This window comes from Barbus barbus (assembly GCF_936440315.1).
Source record: "Barbus barbus genome assembly, chromosome: 36".
Lineage (NCBI taxonomy): Eukaryota > Metazoa > Chordata > Actinopteri > Cypriniformes > Cyprinidae > Barbus > Barbus barbus.
Genome location: NC_136714.1, coordinates 20,910,696 through 20,935,076, shown reverse-complemented (window position 1 = coordinate 20,935,076; position 24,381 = coordinate 20,910,696). Strand labels below are relative to the sequence as shown.

Below are 24,381 nucleotides of genomic sequence, written 5' to 3'. Positions count from 1 at the left end.
TTAAATTGGTTCAAATCTTTCCTAACAAATAGAACTTTCTCAGTTAAAATAGGAAATTTCACTTCCTCTTTACGCAAGCTAACCTGTGGTGTACCTCAGGGGTCTGTTCTTGCACCTACTCTCTTTTCTCTCTATCTACTTCCCTTGGGGTCCATCTTTAGGAAACACAGCGTTTCTTTCCATTGTTACGCTGATGATATGCAAATCTATCTGCCTTTGACCACGGAAAAAAAGCATGTTCTTAATAGTTTATCAGCGTGTCTGGATGACGTAAAATCATGGCTCTCAAAAAATTTCCTTTTTCTAAATTCAGATAAATTGGAAGTTATTGTTTTGGCCCCTCTGAAACACAAAATATACCTAATCTTGAGTTCTTAAATTTTGCTATTTCATCCCAAGTGCGAAATCTGGGTGTGGAAATCGACAACGGCTTGAAATTTGACAGACAAATTAGCTCTGTAGTAGGCTCTAGTTTTTTAAATCTTTTTTATCTTTAATCTCTCTCAAATTAAAACCTTTCTTTCTAACGCCTCTTTAGAGGTTGCTATCCATGCCTTTATTACATCTCGGCTGGATTACTGCAACTCTCTATATTATGGTGTTTCAAAGACTCAAATTTCCCGTTTACAAGTTGTTCAAAATGCAGCAGCTAGATTCCTGAAGGGATGTAAACAATTTGATCATGTTACACCCCTTCTGAGATCTCTGAATTGGTTACCTGTTCAGTATAGAATTTAATATAAAATTCTATTACTTGTCTACAAATCTTTAAATAATCTTGCACCATCTTATCTGATGGACTTACTCCACCCATACACTCCTAAGCGAGGACTTAGATCGGGAAACAAATTCCTCCTTCAGATTCACAGAACCCACTTGAAAAAAAGGCAAATAGAGCCTTTGAAGTGGCTGGCCCCACTCTCTGGAATAATCTCCCGACCCAAATTAAAATGGCTTCCACTTTATCTGAGTTTAAATCTGCTCTCAAAACTCACCTGTTTGTCTCGGCTTTTAACATGTAATTTATCCTGTTTTTATTGTTTCTAAGTGATTATTGATTGTGTTTCTTTCTTGTGTATCTATATTGTAATTATTGTACAGCACTTTGGTCGGCTGGCGGCCGTTAGTAAATGTGCTTTAGAAATAAACGGAACTTGAACTTGAGTTTATTAGGCACAGCTTGCTATTAGTTTAAACGCTGAAACATAAAAAAAAGACATTCACCGGTAGTCCAGGTATTCCAGGTGGCCCTCTAGGCCCAGCAGGACCAATATTCCCCTTAAGGAAAAGCACACACATTTTATATTTAATAATTCAGAAGATGCTTTTAATCAAAGCAAATGAAGAAAAAGAAGCTTAGTCGTGAGGATTCATCAACAGTGACAGTGCTGCAATACATAAAAATTGATTTTTATATTTTATATTTATTATAATTATTATAATAAGCATTGTCTTACAATATCGATACTGAAGGCAAAAAGCAAGAGAATACACGTTAAATGAAATATTGTGACTTTACCTGATCACCCTTTGGTCCTGGGGGTCCAGGAGGACCAATAGGCCCCATACTCCCCTAAAAAGAACAAATAAATACTCTTATAAGAGAGCTGAATAGGCTGCACTGCAGATTCATTGAATGTGCTTGATATACATTATACCTTCAAGCCATCTTTCCCTGGTGGACCAAGTGGTCCCTGATCTCCTTTCTCACCCTGTTATGGACAAGTTAAAGTATCAATAGTAATCATGCATTTCTAAGGTATCTGCATTAAAAGAATCCTGTCTGAGTAAAACTTTAAAAGCACCTCTGCTCCTTTGACACCTTGCTCCCCAGGGTCTCCTTTCAGTCCTTGGATTCCCTGTCAAGCATAGAAAAAAGTTTTAGCCAATACATGATTATGATTTTGAACTGTATAAATGGTTTCCCATTTTATTAATTCCCACAATGTTATTCAATTAAAAACACGTGATAACATTGATATTGATTGTTCTGACCAAGCGTATCAAGCTTACCATGCTTCCTCCCCATCCAGGAAGTCCTTTATCTCCTACATCCCCCCTCTCTCCCTATAGGACAAGGAGAAGCCAAGAAGGAAATCCATAATACTTAATACTTAAGCCATGAAATTCAAGAATTAAACTCATAATTTCTTTAAATGCCATGTTATCATTGTTGATATCATCTCTGAACTCTGACCTTTTCTCCTCTTGGTCCTCTGGTCCCCCTCAAACCTGCCTTGCCTCTTTTACCCTTTAGATGTCAAGCACCAACAAAAACAAATCAGTTTATCAATCATAATCACCACCATCTCCCAAACGTTTGCCCTGCATTATTACATACATGACATCAGAGTCTAAAATATCTAAGTACGTAATGACACAATAATGTTGCTAAACTTCTTTGGCTTTAATTTAGAGATTTGGAATCATTTAATAGTCTAAGAGGGTACTAAAGGGCATATCGTATCTTACCCGCCGTCCAATGTGACCTATTTTTCCAGGTCCTCCATCCTTGTCTTGATCTCCCTAAAAATGCATCAAGAAGCAAATTCAAATTTAAAATGAAATTGCAGATAAGCGTCCTGGTAAATCTGTATTCTCAAACACAGTTATCATATCTGACAGCAAGGACAAAGGCAAAGAGGAAGAAATATTATTTTAGAAAGCAGACAGGGATTAAGACAAAGCAAAGAACATTGTGACCATACCTTCTCTCCTTTCATGCCTTCTCTTCCTTCAGGTCCTGGGTTACCCATGCGGCCCTGCAAAAAACAAAACTTGTTAAGGGCCTTGATGATTCAGCAGAGTTAAAACAAAGGCAGAATTAAGATAAAGTAAATCTATTTGTTGTCTCTTGCTGTAAATATTTAATCTCACTGGGCACTGACCTGAGCTCCTGGCAGACCTGGTGAGCCACGTACCCCTGCCTCACCTTCTGGACCCTAACAGAGTTTCGAATTGATATAATTGGGTTAATCAATCACATGTACTGTATTTATATAAACAGCCAAGCCAAAAACGCCACACCATCTTGTTAAACGAATGCAATATTCTGGGGTTTTTTATGGTCTGTACCTCCAAACCAGGCAGTCCCGGTGGTCCTTGAATGCCTTGAAGGCCGTCTGGCCCCTAAAGGGAAGAAATGGCTTCATTTTGAACATGTAGTGGATTCACAGGCAATTTAACGAAGAAATCATGAGTTTCCATCTTAGTGGAGTTCATTACAAACTCACCTCCACCCCTGGTTCTCCTTTATCTCCTGAGTCTCCTTTCTCCCCTTCAGGCCCTGGGAGACCTTTACGGCCCAAAAGACCTTGGGGACCTACTGAGCCAACACCTCCCTGTAGACCAAGATGTGAAAATTAATGAGTTACTCTTAAGATAAAAATTAATTTGATATTTCCCAGTTTCCTCAAGAGATCCCATAAGAATAAACTATTAAGGACAGATTATCTGGGGGAGGAATATAAATGCAAATAAATTATCTTTACCTGTGTCCCGGCTTTTCCTGCGTCACCTCGCACGCCTTTGGGACCTGCAATTCCCTGAAGAACAGATATAAGTAATAAATCAGCAATTCTTTTGACATCCAAAGAATTTCAATCCAATGTAAAAAAGATGTTGCATGTTATGCACATATACAATAATATGTTTTCAAGTTGATCAGAACCTCAGGTCCAGCATCTCCTGGCTCACCAAGTAAACCATTCGGCCCAACCTCCCCCTAAAAGAGAAGCCTAATTTTAGACCATAAAAATAAATAAAATAATCCAAAGATGCTCTAAGTGAACAATCAAACATGCTACCTTGCTTCCTGGAGGTCCATCTGGCCCCACCAATCCTGGATGGCCTGGTCCACCCTTAAAGAAAACAGAAACTGTTTATTAGTAATGTCAACTATGTGGCCATATCATATGAATATAGGGGTCATTCATTCTCAGCACTCACCTCTACACCTTTTAGGCCAGGAGGTCCAACACCACCCATGAGGCCTGACTCACCCTAACATAAAAACAGCCAACGTTCACACACAATTACAAACAAACTGACACAAACAAGCACTGACAAGATACCATGTATTTTGTTTAAATTTGGAAAAATACCTACACTACCATTGAAAAATTCGGGTTGGTAAGATTTTTCTCTTTTGCTCTTAAGTTTCTTGCTCACCAAGGCTGCATTTATTTGATCAAATATACAGCAAAACAGTAATATTCTGAAATATTACTACAATCTGAAATGACTTCAATGAATGTTTTCTATTTAAAAATATTAAAAAATGTAATTTATTCCTGTCATAGCAAAGCTGAATTTTCAGCATTAGTATTTTCTATTTTAAAATATTAAAAAAATTAATTTATTCCTGCAAAGGCAATGCTGAATGATCACATGATTGTTCAGAAATCAAGAAATCAACATCAGTGTTGAAAACAGTTGTGCTGCTTTATATTTTTTGTGGAAACCGTAGTACAGGGGTAGGCAGCGTTGGTCCTGGAGTGCCGATGTCCTGCAGAGTTTAGCTCCAACCCTGAGAAAAAAAACCTCACCTGCCTGTAGCCCTAATAATTCTGAAGACCTTGATTAGCTTGTTCAGGTGTGTTTGATTAGGGTTGGAGCTAAACTCTACAGGACAGTGGCACTCTAGGACCGATGTTGCCTACCCCTGCGTAGAACATTTTACCAGGATTCATTGATAAATAGCATTTATTTAAAATAAAAACTTTTGTAACATGTCTTTACTGTCACTTTTGATAAACGTAACGCATCCTTACTGAATAAGAAAAGTAAGTAAAAATTTATTTCAAACCTTTGATTTGTAGTATATCAAATGGTAAAAAAATATGTCAGGTTAATAATGTTGTGTAAACATAATGTGAAATGCTAATTTGTACTTACCTGAAGTCCGTTTTGGCCCTTGTCTCCCTTGAACCCCCTCTCTCCCTGCTCCCCCACGTCTCCCCATGGCCCCTCTAAACCAGCAAATCCTCGTGGGCCAATATCACCCTGAGGAAAACAATGAAATATAGTACAACAGTATTTTCCCTTGTGAAATGACACTAACTATAAAGATAAATGACCTTCTCTCCTTTAGGGCCAAGTTCACCAGCAACGCCAACTGGACCAGCATCACCCTTCAACAGGAGAAAACACCAATATTACTCTTGCAGAGACAGTGAGACTGATTGTATTTGACTTTAGGGTTAAATTGCACAGTTGTGCCAACATTAAGAAATTGATCTCTACACCTCATTGCCTGCTGGGCCTGGTGGACCCATTGGACCCTCAGCACCTGGAGGGCCAATGTCTCCTTTTGGTCCTTGAAGACCAGGCTTTCCAAAGGGACCTCTGTCCCCCTGCCAGAATATTGAATTATAATAAAAAAAAATGTTAAAGTCCAAAAAAGCCTTTTATAAATGTTACTGTGTCAATGAAATATAATTTTATAATTATTTCTCCATACCTTATCACCTTTTGTTCCAGGAGGCCCCTCCAAACCTGTCGGACCAGATGGACCCTGCAGAGGTCAGAGAGCTTTCATCACATCTCTGTTGCCACCAGTTTCTTGAAGCTACAACGATGCTGTATATCACAGTGATTTTATCCTCTTTATTATTAATTAAAATACTACATAACCATGGTAAAATCTCTGTAATGTATGGCCTGTAACAAAGACAAATATGGTCTCTGAACAAAGACCAAATAGTTACGCAGCTTCATGCCAATCTAACCTGTGGCCCTTCCAGTCCGAGAGGCCCGACATCACCAGGAGGGCCCATCCTTCCCTAGGCAATTATAGAAATTTTCAGTGATTTCATAAGGAAGCACAATTTGTGATTCTCTAAATCTCATAAATCACTTCAATCACCTTTTCTCCTTTCTCCCCATCTATACCTGGTAGTCCATTTGCCCCCTGTGGACCCTTAAGAAAGATATGCAATTTTAACTTGATGTTCTTCATGTATAGTAGGGAAAATTATTACTTACTGGAATACCAGGGGGACCGTTTGGCCCAGGGTCCCCTGGGGGTCCTTTATTTCCATGGGGTCCTGGTTTTCCAATGACCCCACTAACCCCCTGAAGTCCTGGAGGACCCTATATTAGACAATCATTTAGAACAAATAAGTGTTTAAAAATTATCAGACAAATACAGATATAATGTAAATGAAAGGGTTGATTGTGTGCTCACACATGGCCCATCTGTTCCCCGATGCCCGGGATCTCCTTGACGGCCCTGCAGAGATGTAACCCATGGTTTACAATTGAAGGAAAAAAATTAAGCACTATATATTTCAGCACCCTAACTCCACTGAACTAATAAGGTTAAGATCTTATATTTTCTTGGAGAAGTGGTACTGTATATACCTGGGGTCCTGGTGGTCCCTTTTCTCCTGCTGGACCAGGGGGACCCTAAATAACGCACACAAAGTTTGGGAATATTAGTCATCACAGCATGCAAATGACAGTTGCAGCAGTGGAAACCAAACTACATTTATCCACTGAATAAAAAAAAAGACCAAAATTTAAAATAAGAAATTATCTGCTTTATTTAGGATCTCAATGTTTATACTTGATCCCTCACACACTTACTGGTGGTCCAGGCTTCGCAGTTGTTCCAGGAAGCCCTCTTAGTCCTGGCTCTCCCTTTAAAAAAACAAATGTCCTCTTTTACGTAAAGTTACTATTATAAAGGCTAAAAACAGTGTAGCTCTACTCTAAACCCAAGTGAGCTGTCTAGATTGTTAGATTTTCATCATCCTAATAGGATGGATAATTAATGGATAAGGGAATCCCCATAATAGTCATTTATGAGGTTCCATTCTGGTTAGGGAGTTGCTTAGAAAGACTGCAAGGCAGCTCACAAAAGATTAGAATGGAGCCTTTATCTGTAGATGAGCTTCGACATTATAACTTTACAAATGCACAACAGCATAATTTATTAAAGACATATTGCTGTTAATATGGGATAGTTAAGTATAATTTGTCTTTACTCTGTCTCCACTGTGGCCCAGTCTTCCTCTCATACCCACGTTTCCTGGAAAACCCTTAAGAGAATACAAGAGAGTAAGCTTGCTATGTCAAAACATCAACTTTAAACATTATTCTCCTCATCCCGCTCCCTCTCTCTCTATAAGAGCCCTGTAGAGGGGTCACTTACATACATGCCAACAGGGCCCTGCGGTCCCAGTGCTCCCATCTTTCCAGGAAAACCCTGAGAGAAATAACCACAAATGCCAAAACATCCTGAAAATCAGCAGCATGGTTACAATTTATATGAGAGCTAAAAAATGTTTAAAAAAAAAAATCATAAACATACCCTCTCTCCTAGTGGCCCAGGGCTGCCCATAGGCCCCTCCCGTCCAGGTGGACCCTGTCAATAAAAAACATTTTTAGAGCATTAACTATCTATCTATCTATCTATCTATCTATCTATCTATCTATCTATCTATCTATCTATCTATCTATCTATCTATCTATCTATCTATCTATCTATCTATCTATCTATCTATCTATCTATCTATCTATCTATCTATCTATCGACTGCATAGTGGTCTGTTTGTAATTTGAAAACTGATGATTTTGTTTTGATAAAATGCTCATTGACTAGGCAAAATTAATCCTCTGCATGCAACTGAATGTTAATATGACGTAAAGGCTGCATTCATTTGATCAAAATACAGTGAAAACAATAATACTGAGAAATATTATTGACAACCATAAATTATTAATAATAATTTAAAATGACTGTTTTCTATTTGAATACATTTGTAATTTGTCATTTATTCCTGCAGTGACAAAACTGAATATTCTTCCGGCATTACTCCATTTCTTTGGTCTTTTGCTGCTTAATATTTTTTGTGGAAACTGACCTTTTCTTCAGGCTTCTTTGATGAATATAAAGTTCAAAAGAACATCACTTATTTGAAATAGATATTTGTGTAAATGTAAAAGCCATTACTGTCACTTTTGATCAGTTTAATGTGTCCTTACTAAATAAAAGTATTAATTTCTTTTTAAAAAATTACAAAAAGTACTTTCGATATATAATAAAAGCAACAATGGAACATAAAACCATGTCATAAAACTGAATCTTGATACCACTTGATATCCTTTGTCGTACCTTGTATGACTGCATACCATAGCATGGGGTCAAGAGATAAGCATTGAGTTAATCAGCTAAGACACAACACTAGTTGCTTTATAGGATTCAAGTTTGTAAGACAGACTACAAAGCATACTTACAAGACAAGTTACACAAACAATGACTGATTCAAAGACCTAAATAAGCTTTGATCTCAATTTGCATGGGCTCCATTGTTGTGTGAGAAAAGAAGAGTAATCATCTGCATTATGTTCATAGAAATGCAAAGCAAAAAAAATTAAATAAATAAAAATAAAGAACACAGACATATAACTTCAACACCCTCAACTCAAGAACAATAATTTTCAGCCGGATACTGAAAAGCTGATGTGCCAAGAATAAATGATGAAAATTTAACAGCTTATGCCCTGTTTGGAAGCACAGTGTAGCGAATTCAATAGGATGAAAAATAATAATATGGATTCAATTTATTTTTGTTTTCTAAATGCAGGTACTGTAGGTAATAAAATTGGCAAATCCGATAAGTAATTTCGGCTCGAGGGTCAGGAGGTTGTCCTCCTAGCAAGCAGGAATGAATTTTCAAATATACTAATATTTTGTCATCATTCTTGTGCTTACGAATAAGATATTCAGCTTCAGGCACAGCCGACTAACACACTTTGAAGTGATTCTAAAAATGTGTTAAACACACGAAAAGAGAAGAAAACTCACCATAGATCCTGGGGGTCCATCCTGACCTCGTTCTCCAGAAATACCTTGCAATCCCTGAGGTTTGAGAAACCAACCGAGACCTTAAAAGCATGTGTGTTCATGTGTTTTCTGCTGCCACCACTGACCATTACTCTTCTCGCCTATTGCATTTGACTAGAGTCATTTATGGCTGGTAGGGTGCAAATTAAACTGTGACAAGCTGTGCTAAACACTGATTCCCACTAAATTCCTGGAAAGGCTGTCTTTGTTTGTATAACCTCTTTGAGATTCATAAAAGGCATAGCCCATCCCCTATAAAATGTGATCATCGTTTTTTTATTTGCTCTGCACCGGGAGCTCAGTCTGTTGGATTCATGACAACAATCTGCGTTATAGAGCTCCTTTCACTGCCAAAAATGGCTCATTAATGGTAAATAAAGTCTGAGGTGCTCAATATGAAAGCTTAGCAGTGATAGCTAAATAAACGGTTTCAGCCTAGTAGCTAAAGACTACATTAACAACTTCATAAAAACAATATAGACTTTTAAACAATTGGAAGGTGGGCTATTCGTTTAAGAGTGCTGAACCCACCATTAGTCCTTTACTTCCTGCATTACCCACAAGGCCTTGCAGTCCCTGGAGCACAAGAAAGAACAATGAGAATCAATTTGAACTTTCTACAGTCTCAACATGTCACACGTGTTGGTTAAAATAATCGTTGACGTACCTGTTTATCTCTACTAGAGTCTTTACTGAGCTGTTTATAGTAATTGTAGTAATATCCCACACACTTTTTATATAATAATAAAAAAACAAAAAAAACTTTTATATATTGTTTGTACCATTAAATATAATTTGTATTTATTATAGTACTCTATTGTACTACTATTATTGTAGTTAAATCATATGTAACTTAATTTCTTCAAACAAACATTATTTTAAATATCATCTGAACCCATATGTGTCAGAATAAATAAATCTAGAATTAGAAGCCATAATATAATGTTTCTTAATGTTTTCACACAGTTTATTATTGCTATATATTTATATTTAATTGATGTAGAAATGCATCCATGATATATATTTTTTCAGTTACAGTTCGTGTTATTAGAATATAGAATGGGAACCTGTGTACCAGGCTTTCCTTCAGCTCCAACAGGTCCAGGTGGGCCAGGTAAACCCTACAATAAACACCATCAACACTGACATCATCAACATTCGACACAAAGATTGACACTAGTCTCAGCTTTTGTGTATGAACACTTACAGGAAGTCCGGGCATGCCAGTGTGACCCCTCTGTCCTGTTCGACCCTGAAAATAAAACATGTATTGAGACTTTATTAAAATCAATATCACACAGTTCAACTACATGAAAAGATCTATTTATAATACCTTAAAGCTTAGAACCATATTATATGACAGTATACCATAAAGTGTATTACCTTTAGTCCTCTAGGACCAGGCTTTCCAGGGAGGCCCTCAAGACCTTTGCTACCCTTCAGTAAAATAAAGATAGACATTTCACATTGGAGAATATTACTCTCAATTTAAGACACTGAAAACCTTAATGCATGTAATACAGAGCAACTCTGACCTTTGGACCCTCCTTTCCCACTTTGCCATGCAGACCAGCTTCTCCATCCTCTCCCTGTGTGATGATATTGAGGTGTTTTATTATATATGTTTCAGAATTTTAATATATTAGTGAAACAATATTAATGTAACTCATACCTGGATCCCTTGTGGTCCTGGCAGACCTCTGACTCCTGGGAAACCAGGAAAACCTGTTGGTCCCTGCTCACCTTGAATGCCCTGTATCCCTGGGGCTCCTCTAGCACCCTGGGTGGAAAATACAATTTTCAACAAGTGACATCTCTTAACATGAGGATAGCAACATATTGTGTCAACTTGGGGGAAAATGTAGACACTATATATACTCTAAACCAATTCATAGTTAAATGTTTACTTTGTTTCCTTTAGGTCCATTGTCTCCCTGGTCTCCATCGGGTCCTCTGTTTCCCTTAAAAGATAGTAAAGCCATTAGTGCCAAAATAAAAACTCCGTAGTCAAGACAGGTAAAAATAGAGAGCATTAGCTTACTTTGATACCAGTAAAACCTTTTGGACCTTGTATTCCTAATACACCCTAATGAAAAATGAAGAAAAAAAGCAAACTAATTCACCAGAACATGTGAGAAATAGGAAATTACATACAGGTTAAATTTGAAAGACAGTTATCAAAAAAAAAAAAGACTGTGGCATGAACTACAGTTGAGCTTTCTAGTTACCAAAAAATAAATAAATAAAAAGCTCATCAGACTGAATTAGGCTTTTACCATTAATCCTTCAAATCCTGGTTCCCCTCTGAGTCCCACTGGCCCGGCAGGGCCCTGTAAATGAGCAGGGATAAGAAGGTACATTATCATTCAAAAGTCAGTCATTATTATTTTTTAATTACCAAATTTTATTCAGCAAGGATGCATTAAATTAAAATGCATTAAAAGTGTTATAAAAAAAATAGTTTTTCCCCCTTAAATATATATATTTTAACATAAACATTATACATCAAAGAATACTGAAGTAAAAATGTAAAATGGTTTTCACAAAAACATTACACAGTTGAAGACTGAAAACAGTTGTGCTGCTAAAAATTAAACTTTGACATTAAAAAATAGAAAGCAGTAAAAATATTTCATACTGTTTATACTGTATTTTGATCAAATATATGCAGCTTTGGTGAGCACATAAGAGACTTTAGAAAATCTGACCGCAAACTTCTGAACATTAGAGTATGTGTTCATATTAAACATCTTGTGATAGAGCATTAAACAGCATGAAGTCTTAATCTTTAATGAGTAAGAAGATCAAAGCAATTTAAAGAAAGGTACAGTAATTCACTCTGTGAGAAAAGAGTACTTACAGGTTCTCCTTTGGGACCAGGTAAACCTTCCCGGCCTGACAGCCCCTAGTAGAAAAGCATGTGAATGCAATAATATAGATTATGATCAAGTAGTAAATTGTTGGAGTCTGTCATGGTCTTTTTAGTATGCACATATTAGTATGCAGATATCTATGTGAAATAACATAACATCCAGTTATCCAATCCCTGACTATCTCTTTAATCAGTTAGATTCATTATAGCAGAACAAACACTCACCTGCAGACTCCTTGGTCCTGGAGGCCCGATCTGTCCCTCTAATCCCTGGGGACCCTAATAATGACATGCAGGTTATGTAGAGGTCATTTATCAGTAACTTTAAACTGTCACAAATAAGAAATAACATACTTGTGGCCCCAGAAGACCAACAGCCCCTGGAGGCCCAGGCTCCCCCTAGAAAATAAAACAGAAATTGTTAGAATGTAACAGACAAACTGAGTGGAAATGTATGAGGAAACAGCTAAACACTTACACGAGACCCATTAGGCCCCTGGGCACCAACCACACCTGTCCAACCAGGAGCTCCCTGCAAATATTTAAATGAGCTGAGACCTAATTTAATGCACAAATCATGTACTACCATTCAAAATTTGGGGTATGATTTGTTTTCAATAAAAATATTAACCAGCACAATTGGTTTCAGATGAGCATATTAGAAAGAATCATATCCATTTATGATGTTCTGTATTACTTACTGGTGGACCTGGAAGGCCTGCTGGTCCCTCCATCCCATCATCCCCCTGTAAACAATAACATTAATAGATACTACAACTTGATGCCAAAATTAACATGCAACTATGTAGATCTGTGCATTTGATAAACAAATATTGAGCATTTATTGCACTATAGTTATTTTGTATTCACTTACATCTGGCCCTGGATGACCTTCAGGGCCCTCCAACCCTCTCATGCCTTGTGGACCCTGAAGAAGAATTAAAATACAATAAGGCAAGATGCTGAAAAGGAATATTAGGTTCATATATATATATTTAATAAGTATTTTTTTTATTCTGTTCATTCACAGTTTCTATGAATGTTGCTTCAATCATAGTTAGGTAACTTACAGAAGGGCCGACAGGACCAGGTGAGCCAGGTGCTCCTTTTGAACCCTGAAAATGTGAACCGCAGGTTATATATTTTCATAAACGCTTACAATTATCAGACAGTTTCCTTAGCATTATGCAACTGTTGATTATAGAAATGGATAATAAGATATTTTTTTTTTTAAAAAGTGCCTATTTAACACAGTAGTTCTTTGCCTGACCACTAGATGGCAATACATCCTATCATCTCAAAAAATGCACCCAATTACAGGATTTATTGATTATTGGTTTAATCATGGCTTACTTTCTCACCGACTTTTCCCATATCTCCACATGGACCCTCTGGTCCAGCAATACCCTGCAACAAGAACAGTGTAAGTCCTTAGGCAAAAAAAGAAAAGAAAAAAAGATGGTTCATGGATAGCACATCAATGGGATTTGAATCTACAATATTTTAGTCACTAGCTTCACCACCCATAACTCTTACCTCCTCTCCTTTCTCTCCAGGTGAGCCTGATTCTCCTTTATAGCCTAAAGGACCCTGCATTTCAAAATGAACTGTTAACACACCAAAAGAATCAGAAAACATGACATAAAACACTTCCAGAGCAGGATGCTGAGATGAATTGCTTCTTTCAAAATGTAAACGTCAGTGTAAGCTTTACATGAATATAACTTGACCTTTGGTCCTGGAATCCCTGGAGGCCCCTGAGGCCCATCCAGCCCGTTTTCGCCATCCTTTCCAAAGAGCCCAGCTCTGCCTATCACACCTTTTGGGCCACGGTCACCCTGAATGAACAGCACATAAAAAATAGCCTAATAATCATACATTAAGAAACAACACATTTCCATCTTCATCATAATAGCATGCACTAATAACTGTAGCTGTATTATTAATGTCTAATAATATTACAGCGCCGTTTGCTTGGGTCTGCAGGTACCAAATATAATAGTACAGCATATGAAAGGCACCACTCTGGTATCGCAAAAATTGCTTGCTATAAATGAGTTTAAATGCCGGTTTTCCAACCTACATCTAAACAAAGGTACATTGCTTTTCAAATCATTTTCAGTGGTTATTAAGAGCATATTAAAGATGCTTTAATGAGGGCTTAAGGTGGATTAATTTAAAATGTCATTTGTTGGTCTTAACGTTAAATACAACAACAGCTCTAGATAATGTTGTTGCCAGCCTAATGTATCTTGTTAATACACAGTTAACAATGTTATATATATAAACAGGCAGGACATATATGTCAAAATGTTTGATCTGTGCATTAGCCGTTGCACAGTAAATGCAGCCAAAGAAACCTAGGGTTGAGCTTGGGGGTTTTATTAATGTAAGATTTTATTTGGCAAGCCCTCAAGATTTAGGAACACGAACAGCGAACACCACCTGGAAGCATTCATCATTTCATGTGCAGAGAAAAGCAGTGTTTGCAAGTGATAGATATAAGTGAAATGTAGCCAGACTGAACTGAGTGGACCACACACATAAACACATGCCTGTTATTGGTCACTATGCAATTCATAAAAGGTGAATTACACTCATAAGTGTCAAAAACGGTAACCCAGCTCCTCATTTAGTGTCATTCAAAGTCAATGACATCCATCCATCCATATATCTGCTCTTTCACAGAGTGGTACATTAAATGCTAACAGAAGCTCATTTCAGTCTCGGTCACATGAAATCTGACAAACCGCAATGAGGAACGCAGATACTAGGGCCTTTGTTTACATCTGTGGTTAAATCTCAGCAATGATGGGTGGGGTTGTGTTTCTAATAACTGCCTCCCTTTCCCACACATTAAAAAGAAAAATTAATTGCCACTAATTTGAGGAGACATGATGTTCTGCTCTGACCAAAAAGCAAATATTTGCTCTATTTACGAATTACATTATTTACAGCTGTCTTGACAGACTGTCATATTTTCTTATTATGGATATGATAACATTCTAATTAAAGACAACAACATTTTTGGTGCACAATTAGCAGGTTAATGATAGTATTACAGCAGCAATAGTGATGCCTAGCAAGTACCACTAATAAAAATGATGCTTGCCTAATAAAAATGACAACATTGCACTATAGGAAATTACCATGTCTCCCAATCGTCCTGGACGTCCTTGTTCACCTGGCTCCCCAGGTGGCCCCTTGTAGATAAAGTTAAGAGAGAGATCATGATTTGGCAGAGCGGGTGTTGTCATCTGAGCTCAGGAAGTACTGCGCTACATAACACAGGTGTTGCTGAGCCTCATCAAAGTCTTATTAAACCAGCTGGAACCTCACCTGTGGCCCAGATTTCCCCATCTCTCCTTCCGGACCAGGTGGACCTTGTGCTCTCTACAAGCTCACATAAAACAGAACAGAGTCAGGGATATTACATGTTCCGAAACTTAACAAATTTCACATGTGCTGTATACTTACAGGCCAACCTGCATTGAGAAGCTGGAAGAATGATGTTTGCTGGAGGAGAGAGTGAGAGAAAAATATAATTGAGCCATCATACGACTATCAATTTTTATCACATTATTAGCATCACAGCTGATATTAAAGCAATATTTGATACTCTGTTAAGTTAAACCTACAAAACTACTCTATTTGTCACAAGGATGGGTCAATTTGTTGTCCAACAACCAGATAAAACACTTTTGAAAAGTTGCGCCTGTCACAACTACAGCCATGTGCATGCAGACAGTTTTTAGTTTCTATGCCATAAATGCTGTGTTTTTAGAACATTGTGTCAAACTACAAACAGTCCAACTTTTTATGTTCCACTATGTTGAATCATGTTTAGCGGTTTTACATTATGCATCCCCTAAAAATGTCTGATTGTATATATTGTTTTTCTGCAATATATATTGTGATATGAAAAACATAAAAAATTGCTCAAGATTATTTGAAAATAACTCATGTTAGAAGGGGAGTGCATATGCATAGAACATGAAATCATTTTAAAAAGCTTACTTTGAAGAATTTTTTGAGTGCAAAATATTCCTTTAGGGTTGAATAATTTGGAAAAACATGAAATAGTTGAGTATTCATGCTTGGGTATACTGTTTAAAAGAACCAACTCAAACAGTTGAGTTAAAAAAAAATATCTCTTTCCACTCAAGTTTTTATAGGCCACATTCCCATTGCATTTGATCCATTCAATATGACTATAAAAATGTTTTTATTGTGATTATTACTGAATAAAAACAACAAAACAAGAAACATATGTAAATAATACTATTATACTCCAAAATAAGAAATCAAGTATTAAATAAAAACAATAAAAATACTTTATTTTTTAGTAGACTGAATACAGATCTTAATATCTTCATTTTCATAATTTAAACCATCAAACTTTTATTTTTACAGCTCGCCAGAATATTTATTTATTTATATTTACTTATTTAATTACACCCTTCAAGATTTGACTATTGCATTATGTCATATCATGACTTTATAATTATTTTGTTTCAATATATTGTGCAGCCCTATATATTGTGCAGGAGAACTCAAAACCAGCCTAATTATAACGAGCTTCTTTGTGAAAATTAATTGGTTAGTCATTCAGACTACCCACTAATTAGTCTATATTCAAAATATGTATTTTTGTAATTCTTGGTCTATTCTTGAAGCTTTTCTATTCGTTACACTGAGGAGTAATTTTAATGAAGGCAAAAGTCATAACCATGCTATTCTGGTCTTACTAAATCTTTAATGATCCATTCTCATCCAACCAGACTCTAGACTTAAAAGCTGCCCTGTAAACTACAAAGGCGTTCACACAGGACACATATCCCAAAATGAGTTACGAGGTCACAGGCTGCTTTTAATTAGACCATGCTCGACCGAGGTTTCGGTTATCAGAGCAGATGCGTTCGGAGATACCGAGCTGGAAATTGACATGAAGGGTGATACTGATTGATTGTGTTGAGATGACTTTGTTCTGGGTTTGAGCAAAGGGGATATCACCCCCTTCAGTTACAGGAACAACTTATGACCTCATGCAACACTAAGAGTAGAAAAGTTGTTGCCCTCAGCTGGATTGCTGGATGTACAGTGCGGGACGGTTCAAAGGCTGTAGGAAACAAATACCCCATTACAGCAACAAGAGATAATTCCTTCCTCTCTCTCTCTTTTTCTCTGAGGGCATCTTTATTCAATCACGGCTGTAGTGCTCATCTGAGCTATTACACAAGATACAGCTGTGCACTGACAGCCACTTTAAAGGGATGAGGGATAAAGTTTAATTTTGTAGACAGGGAGACCACAGACGGGGACGGAAAACTTGGGAGAAACCAGAAAAAAGAGAGAGAAAACTCACCTGAAATGCAACCCATTCCTCAGGTGTGTTTCTCCACAGGTAGAATGTGGGTAGCCCAGGTGACCCAGGAGGTCCTGGGACTCCACGGTGACCTGGACGGCCCTTAAACCCAATGGCACCCTAAACAACATCACAACGATAAGAAAGACTGCATCCCACAAAAAAAAAAAAAAAAAAAAAAAAATTACACTGACATATGCTTATAATCTTAAACAAATCTCAAAGCTGATGAAAGCTGAACTGTTAGGATGAAAAACTAAATTCCATCACACATCTGCATTGTATAAACAGGCATGTTGTAAAACAGCACTGTACATAACAGTTTAGACACCACCAGATAACTGATACATATTATAGAAATTATCATGACTTTCACCTCTCAAGTTATAAATACATTTTATTTCTAGATGTAAATAACAGTGCCTTCAACACACCACCATTCAAAAGTTTAGGTTTTTTTTTTCCTCAAAAGAAATTAACATTGTTATTCAGCAAGGATTCATTATAATGATCATTTACAATGTTACAAAATATTATACAAAATGTGTTACAAAATGTATTTTAAATAAATACTGTTGTTTTGAGCTCTCCACTCATCAAATAATCCTGAAATGAAAAAAATTACAGGTGTCACAGTTTATATATTTTTGTGAAAACTATTTTCAACATCGATAATAAGAATAAATGTTTCTTGAGCATCAAATCAGCATATTCTAATGATTTCTAAAGGATCATATAAATGTTGCCTTGATGAAAATGGTGTATCAGAACCTCTTTGCCATGACAGTTAGGACATCTCATATGTTCATAGTGTAAAAATGGCTATAGATGCGAGAAAGACTAGTCACATTTCAGTAAATGTGAATTTCGGTTTATGTAAATAAATCCAAGAAAGAAGACCAATGACAGCCCAGTTTGCAAATATTACGATGATGATACCACTATTGATTCGATTGATGAAAACTTTGATGATTGATGATTTTTAAACTTTAGCATGAAGTCAGTAAAAAGAAACAGAAGCAGAAACGGAAGCTGAAGAATACGCTAGTGCACAGAATAGGAAGTCAGACTGACAGCATGTCTTTGCAAGCTTCCCTGTTGGCATTTGGACTTTTGTTCGGAGGCTAAATACGTGAGAGCAGTCATCTAAAGTGACAAAGTTCACAGAAGGACACAAAGGGTCAGCCGGTCATGACCACAGGCACGTGAACTTTCCATGAACTTCAGTGGTGAAGCACTTTGACCTCGGCTTGCGTTCATTCACCGTCACATTCTGAGAGAGTGCTCAATTTCTCATTAATAAACACTGATTATCATACCTTGTCACCATTGGATCCTGGATAGCCATCACTCCCAGGACATCCCTAGAAGGAGCATAGTAAAAACCTTAAACATACAAAGCTACAGAGCGTGACCAAAATAAAACATATGGCTTTCACTTTTAAAAGCAATGAGCTTGTTTAACAGAGTTAAAACTACAGGTTTATAGCATGTAGAAATCTGTAAATGAGCAAAAAACTAGGCAAACAAACTATTTTATTAGTTATCATTTCTACTTTTTTTGTTTAAGTTTTTCATCTTACGTTTATATTGTATTTCAGCTTTATTTCAGTTGACAGAAACTGTTTTTAATTATTTCTGATTTAGGTAACAATAACAACACTGCATCACAGTACAATATTTTAGACTTAAGTGGTCTATAAACGCATATAAATTGAATAAAGAACAGAACAGGCTCGCTAGAACGATAAAATTAGGGCCTTATTCAATATAGCTAAATGCTTGACCCCCACCAAGAAAGAAATGCAGGGTATGGTAGTAACAGAGATGGTAAAAAAAGAGGGTGTATTAATTACTGCAACTCTACTGCATTTTGCTTTCAGGCAGAGCAGTATCTCCTTAATGTGTTCAGCCAACTGGTATAAATCAACCCTTCATGATCTAATGGAGGCCTTTTACAGTGCCTGGACCACTGGAGCTCAGCCAGAAGCATCCAGATGGCATCGCATCTGGGTTTACTTCTGCTAGACCTGATCACTTAAAGCCAGGTGAATGATGCATTTCGACTGAGTGATGCAGATGGGTCGTTCCTTCTACAGACAATTATAGAGAGCCATATGAATCATGCTAAGGTGGGAAGTGAGACATGTTGACATATGCAGTACGTTGTGCAGCTTAGAGCAGCTGAAATATACATACACAACATCAAAGGCCTGATAATTCTTGCTTTAATTCTTTCCACTTGCTTTCTGCATCAGACTGATTTTGCAGATTGTGGCAGAAGTTTTTATTCTATTTATTTTTTATGAATCTGCACATGCCTTGTTTGACTTATATTACGTGTGATGTATCTGCTACAGCAATTGATTTCAGCCATTGTGTCCATTTTTTATATCTATATTTTGTCTATTTAGCTTTAATATTTTTTTATTTCAAGTTTGGTGTTAGCAATTTTAGCATTCAGCTTAAAAATATTTTATTTCAGTTAGTTGCCAAAGTCAACAGTTAGTTTCATTTCAGTTTTATTGCAGTTACCAAAAATGTGACCCTGGACCACAAATCAGTCTTAAGTCACTGGGGTATATTTGTAGCAATAGTCAAAAATACATTGTATGGGTCAAAATTATAGATTTTTCTTTTATGCCAAAAATCATTAGGATATTACGTAAACATCATGTTCCATGAGGCTATTTTGTCAATTTCTTACTGTAAATATATCAAAACTTAATTTTTGATTGGTAATTTGCATTGCTAAGAACTTCATTTGGACAAATTTAAAGGAGATTTTCTCAATATTTAGATTTTTTTGCACCCTCAGATTGCAGATTTTCAAATAGTTGTATCTCGGCCAAATATTATCATATCATTACAAACCATACATCAATGGAAAGCTTATTTATTCAGCTTTCAGATTACATATAAATCTCAATTTTGAAAAATTGACCCTTATGACTGGTTTTATGGGCCACAAATGAACTTTTATTAAATTTTGTCTAAATTAATAATTAACAATTATCCTTTTAATTGGGATTAAAAGGCAGGGATTAACAGGGTTTTCCTGTAGCTCAAATAGTAGAGCATGGCGCTAGCAACACCAAGGTCATGGGTTTGATTCCCAGGGAAAGCAAGAGTTGATAAAATGTAAAAAGTGTAACTTGAATGCAATGTAAGTCACTTTGGATAAAAGCATCTGCTAAATGCATAAATGTAAATGTAAACAATAACAACACTGATATATTCTTATATACTATATACTTATACTATTCTTAAGTTATACTCACAGGCTCACCTCGGGGCCCCACTGGCCCCATGGGTCCTCTTTGAATGCGATATATATTCCCATCAGAGCCACGCACAAGATCTCCATGCCTTCCTGTAAGTATAACGGTACCTGGGTGCTCCTCAGATCCCCAGCCAGGTCCTACAGGGATATCTGGAGTTTTGGATGTTTTTTTTCCACTTCCTTTTGAGATGCCCTCCCAAGAAGTTGTTCTCAGAGGAGCCTGTGTGGTGGCCCCCAAATCCTCTTTTAACAAGTTGGACTCTCGATCCTCAGGACTGGAGGTGGTTTCCAGACTAATTTCGCTACTAGGTACAATACTTCCGGTAGGTTTCTCAGGGACCTGAACATCCAGGTTGATAATTGTGGTATCTACTGGTTTCTTTGGTGAAGGTTTGCCAGGTTTGTGCTTGTCAGTGGTGATATTTTCATCTAGACGTTTGGATGTGGAGTCTGGTTTTCCATCACGGCTGCCTGTAGTTTCAGTTGGGAAAGTTTTGGAAGGTTTACCACCATTTTTGGACAAGATGTTTTGGTCTACCAGGTCTGTATCCTCATCCACCTCAAACACATCACCTCGCCCCATAAAGCCAGGACGTTTGGATCCAGTAGGCAGAGTACCGTCACCACGTATTATCCCACGTCTACGGAGACCCTATTAACATAAAGAAATTACTTCATGTGTACCAAGAACTAGGTCTAAACTCAAACTCAATTCCTGGAGGATCACAGCTCTGCAGAGTTTAGCTCCAACTCACACCTGCTTGGAAGTTTCTGGTAATCCTGAAGACCTTGATTAGCTGGATCAGGTGCGTTTGATTAGGGTTGGAGAAAATCTGTGCAGATCTGTGGCCCCCCAGGAACTGAGTTTGAGAACACTGGTCTAAAGCCCGAGACACTGCACGATTTTCGGCTGTCCCAGATGAAAAATTGGCATTGTAAAACAATCGTGGCGAATCAGAAATCGCTGCGATTGTTTCACAATGCCAGTCTTTCGTCTGGAACAGCCGAAAATCGTACAGTGTGTCTCGGGCTTTAACTACTATTCAATTCTGTTTGCTATTCATTTTTACATCTGGGAGCTTTATGTTCACTATAATATGTTTAATGAAGATGTAATCACTTCATCATAATGTCTAATTTACCGTGAGAATGTTTATGCGACTTGATTAGAGCTCTAATCTCTATTTTTTACATATGGTTGTGAAGTTGCTGCTGCTAACAGACGTTAAGGTAAATACAATAGTGTGCAATAATTCCAGGCTTATAAACAAAAATAATTTAAAGTATTAAAGATATTGTAGCAATCAGCAATGATCTACTGAGATCTGACATTATGTGAAGATCAGATGTGCATGAGTTTGTACCACTCCAAACAAGGCATCCTTCCACGTCTACATCACACTGGTGGTTAAAGAGTCAAAACAGAAAGATAGTGACACAAAACACTCACGCAAACAACATGCAAACTTGCAAACCAATGTCACACACACACACACACACACAGGCTACGTTTTGAGACAGTCAATGAAATCTGAAGAAAGAGACAAAAAATAATAATAAAAAGAAGGAAAAATGACAAAGAAGAGTGGTCTGGATTCCATATGATTTGGCTTGGTTCTGAATAATGAGAAGGGAAATGAAAAACAACCTTTTCCCTGTGATAAAACACCCACATCATAGTGTCAAAGGCATAGGATTATTGCTGTATATCAAAATGACATCATACAAAATTGAAACATGTGTTTCCTTAAAATCTACTGTGATTCTGTCTAGTTACTTTATTTGCTTTATTAAGTCTAAGCCAGGTGTTTCAGTAATGTGACTTTTGTAAGATATGAGTGCTTCAGTTCTCTTGGTGGCATCTGCAAGGTTTACAAGCGGATAAACTAAAAAAGAGACTTTAGAGTCCGGGAAAGTTATACATGAAGCTATTTTGCACAATTATAACTCTATACTGCTTTGGGTTGTCAGGTCAGTCAATTTCATGGCTTCAAGGATAAAAATGCAAAATATAAATAAACATAATATAATATAACATAATATAATATAAGAATGACATCAGAACATAGCCTGCAAAAATATGATGGAAAAGCCTTTATATGAAGAAAACCTGGGTAAAAACCAGACCCCCTGCCCTAATACTATATCACTAACAATGGCTCTTTCTGTGGCCATGGCTTGATAAGCCGACACTTGATCTCCACCTGGCTACGAAGGGCTGTCGTCCAGCTTATCTTCCTGCTGTTGGTCTGATATCCCTCTAATAGCCTGCCAAAGAGGGTCTGAACACACTGACTCACATTAAGTGCCCAGTCACACAGTAAAGAGCAGCTTTCACTCCAACTCTAGCTATAACACCATATGGCCACCAGGGGGCTTCCTGTTACAAGGACCAACATGAAAATATCTGTAACATCACTGCTGCAGGGCTTTGTCCTACATTAGTGACCAGAGGCTTTTGTTTGTTCTTTTTCAATTTTGGAAAGAAGGCTGAACCTGATCAAAAGCAAAAGAAAAAAATATAGATTTACATTGAAGGAGGGATCCATACTGTAATACCATATAGACATTGAGAAACCATATATAGCAACAGCCTAGGATTGTGGTGGTGACATTTACATAGGAGATCTCTATGCAAGAAACATCTCATGGATGATCTCACTTCAAGAATGAATGTTCCCAGATTTGTCGCTGTGATACACACATGATGTACAACCCCGCTGTTATTTAAGGTCTGTTACCGAACACAGTTTAGACAGATTAGTGAAAAAGGGCCAGATGACAGATTTATAGGAGAGGTAAAGGTTTCCCAAAAAAAATAAAAGGGTTTTGCCTTGAGGCTTCAGAGACATTTACACACGCGTCAACATGCCAGCTAACCACAACCAGTACTAAAATATAAGTTTACAAGCAAAAAAATCAAAAGAAGCTTACCTATTATCATACCTCATTTCTGAAAGGTACAAATTTGCATTTAATGTCTTGGTCTGTAAATACTGTATGCAAGTGGAAAGCCTAAATAAAATTGTCAAGTGCATACACACAATCACGCACGCACATAAGTCAGTACAAAAAAGCTGATTTGACTTGAAGTGACTATCTGTAAATCTATCACAGAGACAGGTATTTATATGGGCAACGACAAACCAGCTGTATCTTGCACTTAGAATGATTTAAATACAGCTTCCCGTAAAATGCTTTCCATAGAGCCATGTCCTAAATTCCCAAAGAAAGTGGGAATTGGAAACTAAACTAATTTAATAAAGACGGTTAGATGCAAAAACAAAATTAAGTAAGAAAACGCCAATCACATCTGCAGAAATAACTGAATTAATTCTCCGTAATTCAGTGTCATCCACTATGTTATTTTGGTCTTGTCATAAAACACTTGCCACAGCTGTTGTTTTTCTGCCACTGAGGGTTTTTAACTGAGGGTTTTTTTTTTTCAAGCTGGGAATTCAATTTAGTTCTATGCATTATAATAGTATAAAAAAAATCCAGTAAAGAACAGTAGTTATCATACAGTATACTAAAATAAGCATCAAAAATAAAGAAAACAGAAATGAGAAAAGTGAAAAAAATCTACTACAAAATACTGCAAAACCAATAAATGTCAAATTGAGTCCAAATCTGCACCCTGACACTGGACATGATCCCAGCGTCTGTGGTAATCTGGGTCGAACCAGTTCAGTGAAAACTATTTCCCTCGTATAAACCGAAACCACTGTAAGCTCTCACATCTGCAGCCAAACCACAGTCAGCCTTCAGGACAGATGGACTAACACTTGTTTACACGCACATGACTTATTTTTCAACACGAATATTTATACACATAACAAAATCCATAAAAAAATGGAGCTTCATAAACAGTTGGATTCGTGTGCACCACCAAACCCATGTGTCATTATTAGATAGGAAAAGTGGATGCATGATTTATAAGAACAATTTTCCCAAACAAACACAATTTGGAAGGTTGCCAGATGAAACCATACCTTTGGAACGTGATTCCT

General features: G+C 37.0%; 1 protein-coding gene across 1 annotated transcript in view; it reads right to left on the bottom strand.

The window, feature by feature from the left end:
* The window catches only part of LOC306855503 (uncharacterized protein), a gene marked incomplete at its 5' end in the record, with an annotated part of 71,833 nt that overhangs the window by 15,399 nt on the left and 32,053 nt on the right, over positions 1 to 24,381 (bottom strand). The window contains 54 exons of the mRNA XM_079394260.1: positions 1,225 to 1,278; positions 1,520 to 1,573; positions 1,659 to 1,712; positions 1,806 to 1,859; positions 2,014 to 2,067; positions 2,198 to 2,251; positions 2,473 to 2,526; positions 2,709 to 2,762; positions 2,889 to 2,942; positions 3,076 to 3,129; positions 3,234 to 3,341; positions 3,492 to 3,545; positions 3,671 to 3,724; positions 3,807 to 3,860; positions 3,949 to 4,002; positions 4,897 to 5,004; positions 5,079 to 5,132; positions 5,247 to 5,354; positions 5,462 to 5,515; positions 5,730 to 5,783; positions 5,867 to 5,920; positions 5,986 to 6,093; positions 6,188 to 6,232; positions 6,364 to 6,408; positions 6,589 to 6,642; positions 6,990 to 7,043; positions 7,157 to 7,210; positions 7,316 to 7,369; positions 8,813 to 8,866; positions 9,383 to 9,427; positions 9,919 to 9,972; positions 10,059 to 10,103; positions 10,235 to 10,288; positions 10,387 to 10,440; positions 10,524 to 10,631; positions 10,759 to 10,812; positions 10,893 to 10,937; positions 11,128 to 11,181; positions 11,712 to 11,756; positions 11,949 to 12,002; positions 12,078 to 12,122; positions 12,202 to 12,255; positions 12,425 to 12,469; positions 12,598 to 12,651; positions 12,794 to 12,838; positions 13,077 to 13,130; positions 13,260 to 13,313; positions 13,454 to 13,561; positions 14,873 to 14,926; positions 15,063 to 15,116; positions 15,201 to 15,239; positions 17,089 to 17,208; positions 18,408 to 18,452; positions 20,370 to 21,023. Of these exons, the coding sequence (XP_079250386.1) occupies positions 1,225 to 1,278; positions 1,520 to 1,573; positions 1,659 to 1,712; positions 1,806 to 1,859; positions 2,014 to 2,067; positions 2,198 to 2,251; positions 2,473 to 2,526; positions 2,709 to 2,762; positions 2,889 to 2,942; positions 3,076 to 3,129; positions 3,234 to 3,341; positions 3,492 to 3,545; positions 3,671 to 3,724; positions 3,807 to 3,860; positions 3,949 to 4,002; positions 4,897 to 5,004; positions 5,079 to 5,132; positions 5,247 to 5,354; positions 5,462 to 5,515; positions 5,730 to 5,783; positions 5,867 to 5,920; positions 5,986 to 6,093; positions 6,188 to 6,232; positions 6,364 to 6,408; positions 6,589 to 6,642; positions 6,990 to 7,043; positions 7,157 to 7,210; positions 7,316 to 7,369; positions 8,813 to 8,866; positions 9,383 to 9,427; positions 9,919 to 9,972; positions 10,059 to 10,103; positions 10,235 to 10,288; positions 10,387 to 10,440; positions 10,524 to 10,631; positions 10,759 to 10,812; positions 10,893 to 10,937; positions 11,128 to 11,181; positions 11,712 to 11,756; positions 11,949 to 12,002; positions 12,078 to 12,122; positions 12,202 to 12,255; positions 12,425 to 12,469; positions 12,598 to 12,651; positions 12,794 to 12,838; positions 13,077 to 13,130; positions 13,260 to 13,313; positions 13,454 to 13,561; positions 14,873 to 14,926; positions 15,063 to 15,116; positions 15,201 to 15,239; positions 17,089 to 17,208; positions 18,408 to 18,452; positions 20,370 to 21,023 (3,801 nt within the window). The remainder of the gene's footprint in view (positions 1 to 1,224; positions 1,279 to 1,519; positions 1,574 to 1,658; positions 1,713 to 1,805; positions 1,860 to 2,013; positions 2,068 to 2,197; positions 2,252 to 2,472; positions 2,527 to 2,708; positions 2,763 to 2,888; positions 2,943 to 3,075; positions 3,130 to 3,233; positions 3,342 to 3,491; positions 3,546 to 3,670; positions 3,725 to 3,806; positions 3,861 to 3,948; positions 4,003 to 4,896; positions 5,005 to 5,078; positions 5,133 to 5,246; positions 5,355 to 5,461; positions 5,516 to 5,729; positions 5,784 to 5,866; positions 5,921 to 5,985; positions 6,094 to 6,187; positions 6,233 to 6,363; positions 6,409 to 6,588; positions 6,643 to 6,989; positions 7,044 to 7,156; positions 7,211 to 7,315; positions 7,370 to 8,812; positions 8,867 to 9,382; positions 9,428 to 9,918; positions 9,973 to 10,058; positions 10,104 to 10,234; positions 10,289 to 10,386; positions 10,441 to 10,523; positions 10,632 to 10,758; positions 10,813 to 10,892; positions 10,938 to 11,127; positions 11,182 to 11,711; positions 11,757 to 11,948; positions 12,003 to 12,077; positions 12,123 to 12,201; positions 12,256 to 12,424; positions 12,470 to 12,597; positions 12,652 to 12,793; positions 12,839 to 13,076; positions 13,131 to 13,259; positions 13,314 to 13,453; positions 13,562 to 14,872; positions 14,927 to 15,062; positions 15,117 to 15,200; positions 15,240 to 17,088; positions 17,209 to 18,407; positions 18,453 to 20,369; positions 21,024 to 24,381) is intronic.